We start from the raw sequence: 10,160 nt of genomic DNA on the forward strand, positions 1-10,160 counted from the left end.
AGGCAATAATGGTAATAGCTAATATTTCAGGCCACTTACGATGAGACAAGAACTATTAATTCCTTCGTATGCATTGTTGCAAGAACCCTTAAAATAGATACTTCTGTTTTCTCGTTTAAAATTAAAGTAATTAAGCTTAGAGAATTTCTTTTTATGTAACTTGCACAAGATCATACAGCTCAAAGAGGTGGTAAAGAATAAAAAATATTTTTCTTTAAAAAAAGTGTTTTTTCTGTTTCAGTTATTAACAGAAAGGATGATTAAAGAATTTTCCCCTCTGTTTTACAGAGTAACCGAAAACACGGATAAGACCCCAGAAAGGCAAATACTTCTAAACCTTCAAAGATGGCAGAAATGTTTACAGCACTGAGAGGGAGATCAAAGCTAAGAACTACCCTGTAGCCAGGACTACAACTGTGTATTTTAAAGCCATTATTCAAGGTTTCTTACTTGACAGTTCCTACATGACCCTGTTGAAAATCTACAATATATGCTGCATTTAATGAAACATGTATATGTCAAACCAGAAGAAAAGAACTGTAAACATATATTGTGTAAAGAAAAAATTCAGCAATGGAAACAGTTTCAGCAGATCAAGCAAAGATGTGTCTTGGGCATGGAACCAAAGTTACAAAGAAACATTCTACCCCTGCTGTGCAGGGGGGTCATTTTAATGTAACACCACACCCCATGGAAACATTAGTCCTGAAATAAACGTCATTTGAAAAAATGAAAACAAAAAAACAAGGGTGGGGGGGAATGAAGCACGAGGAATACCTATGAGGAGCTATTTACAATAAAATGTTTCATTTGAAAAGTCTGGTTTCTTACTACAGGGATTTGCTTTTCTGTCTTTATTATTGTTTAAAACTCAGGAACAGAGACATCTGCGATGTGAATGGGAAGAAAAGCAGTCTCTCTCCGTTTGTTTTTTCTGCAAAAGGTGGAGCTTGTGGGGTGCATTCCACAGGTGACAGATGAGAAGTGGATCACAGTGACCCCAGCTAAACTGGCCACTGAGGCGAAGGACCCAGGCGAATGTAACATAAGAAATAAAAGCAGATTTGATGCTTCCTTGGCCTTCTGTCACATCTGTGTTCCTCCACGAGCAACAGACTGATCTCTTTCATGTCGAAAATTAAGAAGAAGATGCTCTAAATCACAAGCTCCCTGACACAGTTCTGTTTAGAATGACACCGTCTATAAGGAACATGGGCCAGAGAGCATCTCTGAATCTTTCCATTTCCAAAATACTGGTTTTCAAATGGCTGCTTAAAGTTGCCTGCATAAATATATGATTTGAATAAAAACACAATAGAGGCAATAAGTAAACTTCTACCAACAGTTAAGTTTGCCACAGAGATGTGAATATTAAATGTAATTATGAGTTTTTTTTAAGTATCCTGATATGCCTAGAGCATTCTGACCTCTTATCATTTAGACTGATAACATTTTTTCCCAGAGAGCTGACAGCAACAAGATAACTACTTTTTTAAAATAGAAGTAACATTATGTTACTGATATGGTCATTTTCTACCAGAGACGATGAGAAGACTGGTACTTTTCCTAAGTTATGTAATACTGAGTCTTGGATTCAGCTCTGAGAGCAAATAAATATTCCTGAAAAGCTAATTTTACACCTCATTTACTGTAGATAACAAAACAGCCTCAATTTTTCAAATTGTCAAGGTTTTATTTACAGGGCTAGAATTCCCATGCATAAAGAATGTGTGTAGGGAGCCAGAAACTCTTTCTATGAAATGTTACACAAATCCTTCCTTAAGTGGGTTCAGTATATTATTCTTTGGTTTTAGCACTGGCATTTTCAAAGCCAGAACAATAACTGAAGAATGTATAAGAAAAGCTAGAATGCTGGGGTCTCACTTTTTGTTCTTATATTTACTGCTGACCCAGGTATCTTTGGCCCAGTCACTTAACCTCTCTGTGCCTCAGTTTCCTCATCTGCAAAATGAGGTTCAAATGCTTTTTCATAGCTGTTTTTTTTTTGCAATTCTGGAACAAGAGGTGCTTAAAGTAGCACAATGTGCTTTGTAATTATTATGACTGCTGTGTTATTTGACTTTCTTGTATTTTTGAGAAAAAGAGTCCTCTGTGTAATAAAATAGTGCTTCAGTTTGGTTAAATCTAAGCACTACAGCACTGAAGCCTTTCCCATCAAACTACCTGGGACATTACTAGCAATAAAGATTGACAGATCCAGAGCCCAGATCTCTAATAACCTGTAGTAAATAGATCATCTCATGCTATTGAGCAAGATAGAAGAATGTGTCATTTCAGTGGTAAGCATCTCCTAGCTCTCCCTGTTGTATATGCGTGCCATGATACAAAACTCCACTTTTATGATAGGAGAGCCAACCATGAAATTAAGGCTTGGAGTGAACCGATAGCATCACATAATTAGTCTGATTATCCCTTTCATTTTGGAGGAAGGTCCAGTGATATGACCTACTGGGAATATACAAAACAACTATCCTTCTGCTGGATTCTTTGTTCAACTGGGTAGGTTCCACATTAAATATGAATAGTACATTCATTGTGCAGGCAATGGGAAGGAGGGCCACTACAATCTGTGACCCAACCCTTTCAAATCTCAGAACATATGGAAGAGGATAAATTACTCTCCCATATCTTTGACTTTTCTCTTCCATTGCTCTTCATTGGCCATTCTGGAGTCCACCTGAGCAAATTCACACTCCATCTGCTCTACCAAACCTACTTTCCTTCCCTTCCCTTCATCTTGCTTTCCCCATCAAGAAACTTGTAGGTTAAATTTGATATCCAAGCACTGACTATGGTTTAAATGATTATAAACATTTGTAAAAATAGTGTGGTTTAATCATATACTTTATCTGCTACAAATCTGATTATATCGTACACACACAAAATCATACAAGAGCAATGACAGCTAGGAAGACCATCTAAGCAGCTTTAGATGTGTTTAGAGCAAATGCAAAAGGAGGGATTCTTTCTTTTTGCTTAAGATCTAGGCAATTAGCTAATTTCTCTAGATTTTAGGCTAAAGAGTGATGTTTTTACCAAGGCTTACTAATGATCCTCAAAATTAATATATCATTGGGTAAGGCTAAATATTTTGGCAGATACATCTCTTTGTTATCCAGTTCCACAATTATAAAAACATTAGCAAAATTGTAAATGTATGTATCAGTCACTGATGCATCCATGGAAATGGATCATATCTAAATGAATGCTTCCCTTGCATATGATGTTCAGCAATAGTAAAAAAGAGTGTCTTATTTTAATAATGGAGAGATTTACTGTGGCTGCACTTCTTACAGAGAGCAGATAGCTCCACTCTGATCTTTAATTTCTGTACCTTAACTATCCTGACACATTTGGCTAATGACTTAGTAGCAATCAGAATAACATTCTTCCGGGTTCATTTACTTCATTTTTCTTAAAAAAGCATTCATCTCTTAGAAAATAAGCATTACTGAAAATATTGAAAAATAGTTTGAGATAAAATGAAAGCCCCACTTCAGCAGTTATTCAGGAGAGGAACATTTTCATGAGAAAGGAAAATATAATGGAAGACTATATTTGGCTGTAATACTAGAAAGCATCTATTATTAAATTGCTAAATTACTAACTTTTTTTTTACGCCATCCAAGTTTTAGGAAATACTGGAATTTGCCAGAAATAACTATCAGATCCCTTTTAACCTATGTCATATAAATGAAATTATTGCCAAGAGTGAGGTTTTAGGAGCCGAAGAATAACTTTTGCTGTGATTTTTCTTCCATTCACAAATAACCGCTCACATAGGTGGTGTGGTTGTTCAGTAGGGTAGACATGATGTAGAAGGCTCACGGGTTGTCACTGGAGTAGAAAGGGGACATTTGTTCTCCACTAGTAATAGAAGTAAAGTTTTGCCAGATAATTTTGCCACAGTATTTTATTTCAACTTACTTTGATTGTTTTCGGTTTAAAATAAATCTCTGGCCAACGTGTTCCTTTTTACCTGTTATCAACATTTTATGTAAACCCATTTTGTAGTTCATATGTTCAATGTCTTCAATGTAATTCATAAGTTCGTTGTTTTAAAATGAAGCATGTCTTTTTAACTTGGTGTAGGTTTTCATGGAAACTGTAAAAATAGAATTTATCAGTTTTTTGTTGATGTTTTATTAATTGGATCATGTGTATTATGTTACATCAAAATAGACAGCAGAGACATTGTATTTTTTAAATATTTAATTGCATTTTTTTGATCTGTCAAAGAGTGGCATAGACTATATGTATTTATCTACTATATTGAAAAGTTCATTATAACCTCTGAGAGATCAGTAATCAAAGCAAATCTTAGATGACTGTTTAGGTCATGAATTAATGCTCCCAGGTTGGGCCCAAGCCTCTCCTGAAGTGGACTTCTTTCTAAAGGGAAAAAAGTAGGTCACAAGGTCCTGAGGGATGAAAGCTTCCATTCTGTTCAACTGCCTTGTCATTTCTATATAATATATTATCTTGAGACTGAATTTCAGGCATATTGGCGAGAGGATTCAGACATAACAGAAGGTTGGAGCTGACCCTCTGATTCCATTCCAGTCCTGGGCAGGGCAGTTTCACATGTCTTGGCTGCTTTTAGTTTGGCGTTTTAGTTCTTCCTAAATAAATGTTCTATTGCTGAGAGTCCAAGTCCAATGTTTAACCAAAATTACTAAAGATATACATCAAGGGTCAGTGTGGCAAAAATAGAAGGATTATAATTTCCTGTATTCAACATAGTGTATCAAACTCAGAGGTATAGGTGGTTGATTGGGTGAAGTTCCTGCTTTCTGTCTTTGTATTTTTGCATTGAGGTCTTTGTACCCATGCTTATATTTCCATCCTTGTTGTATCAAAGTTCTGTAGGATGGGAGTGGTGTAGATAAACAACTCTGAGTCCAACTTTGCCTACAATCAAGACTCCATAAACTTGCTACAGTGTGAATGACGCAATTTCCCAAAAGCAGATCCCCAGTATCCATTAATAACAGTAACCACTTACATTTGATTGACATCTCACAAAATGTGCCTATTTTCTTCCATTCACCATAATAACTTCCCACAATGAGGCAGATTAAAATCCAAACACTTTTATAAATATGTGATGTACATATATACACATATATATTCTGTACATAGTATGATGGTGTGGGCGCTTACTAAATGTGTACTTCTGTCCTAGGATTGAGGACTTAAGGAAGGAGTTTTTCTGATGCTGCTAGGTACCTCAAGTTTTTGTTTAGCATCTGATGTCTGTGCTCTTTCCCTCCTTGCCTGCCTCTCCCTCCTCCATCTTCTGTCCATTACTACTATTTCCTGTTGTTGCCTGAGACAAAAAACTACTCATTGGTTTTCTAATTATTCAGGCCCATAAACCAGCCTTGTGATGCCAATGATTTTCTGGGACAAGCAACAGAAAATCTAGCACAATCCACAGTATTAATATCAGCCAAAAGTCCTATATTTTTATCAGCTAAAAATCCCATTCCAAGAAGGGTCCATGCATGTTTTAACCTTCAAGATCCAATCCTGTGGGGACTCAAGTATAGAGCCAATGTGTCTGAATACGTAATTCCCCGGATGTCTGTTGTACTCATGAAGCCAGGGGGCCAGTTCCTCAGTTTTCATCCAATCAACTGCCTCAGCTGGAGTTCCTTCTCTCCATCTCGTTAGCATGACTCCATATATTGCTTCAGCGCTTGCTTATTAATGGAAGAAAACTATAAAGCGACCGAGTTTCGCCACAACGATCCTCTGAAGTGCACCGAACATGTACATGTACTGTATGTATTACCGTAGAGTTTGGAATCAACTAATTGTATGTAAAGTTTTATGAATGGTTATTTTATAATTTATGTATTTAATATAGGAGTCAATGAGCTCTGGTGTTTTAGTTTGTATAAAAATAAAAAGCTGCATTTTTTAAAACTTTTATCTTGCATTGTTCATAGGTTTTTGTTTTGTTTTGTTTTTGTAACTGAACTCTTATCTACTTTGGAAAAACGAGGTGAAGTAAATCAGGGCTATAGTGTATTGTCAAGCAACAATCTCTACATCATGGATAGCAAATAGGTTTCTTCTCATCCATCCACTCTGAATTTTTTATTGTGCCTACCAGGGGCACTCTGGTGAGGAGTCCAAGGCAGAATTTACATTCATGAGGAGAGCACTGTAGTTCTCTCTCTGAGTACGGTTTGGAAGAGAATCTTGCCAGCTGTTTGCCATCCTTGTTCTAGATGTTATACTTCTTTTTCTTTATCCACCTACCTTTTTTCTCTACCTTGTAGAGTCACTAGATGTAATGAGTTAACAAGTGTGTGTTACGTGAGCATCCATTGTGTGTGCCCGTCCCTATGGCCTGGTATGTATGGCGCTATCCTCAGAGAGCTTACAGTTTAATGCAGGAAACAACCCATGTATACGTGAAACAAAGACCCAATATGGCACAATAATTTTGTAGGTCACTGCTAAGGACTATTGAAAATAAGTATTTGAGAAGGGATTCAAAAAATTCATGCTAAGAATGTTTCTTCTTTCAATTGTAACCTCTTCTCTTTAGCAAAAAGTGTCACTCATCAGTTCATGTCAATGTCCTGTCACCCATTTATAACAACCATCTATGCGCCACGTCAAATCCTTACAACAGAGAAGAAGAAGACATAGCCCTGGCCCTCAAGACATCACACTCTATATTATTTGATGAAGACTTGCAAACTGGCTGAGTCTCTATGAGAAGGGTACGAAGCATATCAGCCTGCCACGAAATAGGCAATTATTGTTATGGATTCTGTCTAATTTTACAAATGAAAGCTCAGTTTTGATGACCCCCAATTCTGGTACAGTGGTGTATAACTCAACGACTCAACTGACTTCTCCTAGCTCCACAGGAAAGTACCCCAGTGTCTTCTTGGCACTAAAGGGGGTGGGGGACGCTTCCTACCGTAGTGCCATTGAGACCAGTAAACATCCATGAGGCCCGTACAAAGCCTACACAACAGGATTCCTCCTAAGGGCTTGTGACACAGCCCTGCCCTGCCCTACAGGTGAGTAAGTGCCGCCACAGAAGCGCAGGTGTGTGGTCAAATGCTTACCTACCCCGTGGGTAAAGGTTTATGCCGAATGTCTGATAAAGAAGGCTCATTTTATTGAAGCAAGTTTGTAGTTACATATGGAATGTGAGGGTGAATTGTGAAGGCTTTTTTCTCACTGAAAGTGCTCCCAATAAAAATCTGTTTTTAACAAATACATTTTTTGCGTGCAGATGTACTTATAAATATGAAGTCATTGGTTTTGATCAAAAGGCTCTATAACAAATAGTCATTGGTAATCTGTGCCAGGAATTACTATAAAAATATTGAGAACAAGGGCCATGACATCTATGTCATCTATATGAAGCCCCATATAACACTTCTCTTGGAATTTAGGAGGAGGAGGAGGAAACACAAAACAAACAAACAACCACTTCAGTAACTGGATTTTTCTTCGTTATGATGAGATAAATAATTTTAAATTATTGTGCCCTGACTGCCTAGAGATGCATGAACAAATCTAAAATTTAATTATGGTATCTTATCAATTTTTTTTTGTGTGTGTGAGGAGGACTAGCCCTGAGCTAACATCTGATGCCAATCTTCCCCTTTTTTCTTGAGGAAGTTTGGCCCTGGGCTAACATCCATGGCCATCTTCCTCTACTTTATATGGGACGCCGCCACAGCATGGCTTAACAAGCAGTGTGTCCGCGCGCACCTGGGATCCGAACCTGCGACCCCCAGGCCGCTGCAGCGGAGCACGTGCACCTAACGGCTTGCGCCACCAGGCCAGCCCCTCAATTCTTTCTATTTTCTTTTTACTTTATTGATTTATTGTTTTGCCCTTAATTGATTTTAATTTTGCCTTTAATTTAAACCACCTGGGGCCGGCCCTGTGGCTTGGTGGTTAAGTGCGCGCGCTGCAATGCTGGCGGTCCGGGTTCGGATCCCGGGTGCGCATCGAGGCACCACTTCTCCGTCCATCCTGAGGCCGAGTCCCACATGCCGCAACTAGAAGGATGTGCAGCTATGACATACAACTATCTGCTGGGGCTTTGGGGGGAAAAAATAAAATAAATAAAATCTTTTAAACCACCTGAAATCTATGTTTATACAGCCACAGGTTATAAATTCAATATTTAAAAAATGCACATTAAATATTCTTAAAGCTACTGTGGGAAAGTATGTAGAAAAATATTCAAAACTTGGAAATAAGGTACAATGATGAGTCTTTATCTTTGTAAATTTCACCTCAGAGTGGTTTCTAATATGCCATTTGGAAAGTCATTTGATTCTGGGGAAATGTGACAATTGATGTTTTACAATGCTGTAAAGTTGGAGGCTAATTTACAGAAAATTGATAAGGTATGACATATTTTTTCTGCTTGAAAGAAAACGAAAAACCCGAAGATTAGGTTTTGTCCTATACACAAATTTACCACTTTGGTTTCTAACATCGCCTTCATTTCAGCACACCATTCCCTAGTCTTCAAATGCTTCTTGAATCAATTCATTCTGCCGGTTCCTTTCATTAGAGTGCATAAAACTGATACATTCATTTATTTATTTATTTTACTTTATTTTTTTGCTGAGGAAGACCAGCCCTGAGCTAATATCTATTGCCAATCCTCCTCCTTTTTTTCCCTTTTTCCCCCCAAAGCCCCAGTAGATAGTTGTGTGTCATAGTTGCACATCCTTCTAGTTGCTGTATGTGGGACGCGGCCTCAGCATGGCCGGACAAGCGGTGCGTCGGTGCACGCCCGGGACCCAAACCTGGGCCGCCAGTGGCAGATCGTGCGCACTTAACCGCTAAGCCACGGGGCCGGCCCCCGTTCATTTATTTCTATGAGAATGGTATTTTTAACAATTTGATGAGTGCTTTTTTAAAAGATATTCTAAAGGATATGGAGACAAGATGTGTTCTTTGCTCTCAATGAACTTATAGTAAAACAAGACAAATAAGGCCCAGAAACAATGAAATAGACATCAATACAGGATGGTTAAAAGCCATGAGGATACCATAGGCCACTAAGTACCCTGAGGTAATCTTTCATTCTAGACCTTCTCCTTCTCCTATGTTCCCCCAACTCGGTGAGAGATGCTAGATGGAATTAGGATGGATTCATGGGCTTACCTCTCTCCCGACTTTCCCTCACCCTCCACATCCAATCCTTCACAAGGTCTATTGATTTTAGTTCTCCAACCTGTCTCCTATTCCCCATCACTTCTACTAAGAGCTTTTCGCCTGAACTCTTGCAGCAGTTTCCTAGTTAAATTAACTGCTTCTAGTTGTGCTCTCTTTACATATACCCTGCTTATTGTTTCCAGCTTGATTTAATGTGCAAATCATACCAGGTTGTTCTCATCTTTTTGGTTTCCCATGCCTACCTGGGGTTAACTCTCAAATGCTTATGGAACTAAACACATAACAAAACCTAGGATTTGGGACTAGGGTCAGACACTGAAGCCAACATAAGGCCACTATTTTATCCAACCCAGCTATAGAAAATAAGGCTCAAATTCTCTCCTTAGCATGGCCACTTATGTCCTGGATACATCTTACTCACACTTGAAGACTCGCCTTAGCCATTATCTTCTTCAAGAGCTGGACAAAATATCCCTTGTTCTCATGAAGCATTCTGCGTGTACCTACCTTGTCATTTACCATGTATATTAAAATTACTTGCTCTGTTCACCCCTACTTATACCTCCAATTAAATCTGAGTTATTTGAGGGCAAAGAATATGCCTTTTTCAGCTTTCAGTCTTCAGCATCTAACACAGTTCCTAGTACCTAGCAGAGTCTCACCGAATTATTCTAATTCTGTTGTTTATGTATAGTACTGTGGAGGGAGGAGTCACTTCATTTGGATGACAAAGACTCCATGAAGGTGGAAATAGGTGAACGGGGCCATTTTTTGGCAAGTTATTTTGTTGTTGTTTTTGTTTCTTTTGTTATTTCCTTCTTTTCTTCCTTTTGTTCTTTTATTTTATTTTATTTTTGAAGGAGAGTTTTGTTCCATAAACCAAAAGTTCTTCAGAAAACATATGCAAAAAGAAAACCACATTCCCTACTCGCTTCACCTCTTTTCCCCTGTATATTCTACCA

General features: G+C 38.1%; 1 protein-coding gene across 2 annotated transcripts in view; it reads left to right on the top strand.

Moving 5' to 3' along the window:
* Window positions 1-5,935, top strand: part of JAKMIP2 (janus kinase and microtubule interacting protein 2) — a 176,569-nt gene extending 170,634 nt beyond the window's left edge. For both annotated transcript variants that reach the window (XM_004420005.3, XM_087429595.1), the window contains one exon: window positions 289-5,935. Coding sequence is in view for 1 of the 2 variants with exons in the window: in XM_087429595.1 (XP_087285721.1) it covers window positions 289-309 (21 nt within the window). In the remaining variant the exon portion in view is untranslated. The remainder of the gene's footprint in view (window positions 1-288) is intronic.
* The last annotated feature ends 4,225 nt before the right edge of the window (window positions 5,936-10,160 follow it).

This window comes from Ceratotherium simum, chromosome 4, assembly GCF_057802395.1.
Source record: "Ceratotherium simum simum isolate JZ-2026a chromosome 4, ASM5780239v1, whole genome shotgun sequence".
Taxonomy (NCBI): domain Eukaryota; kingdom Metazoa; phylum Chordata; class Mammalia; order Perissodactyla; family Rhinocerotidae; genus Ceratotherium; species Ceratotherium simum.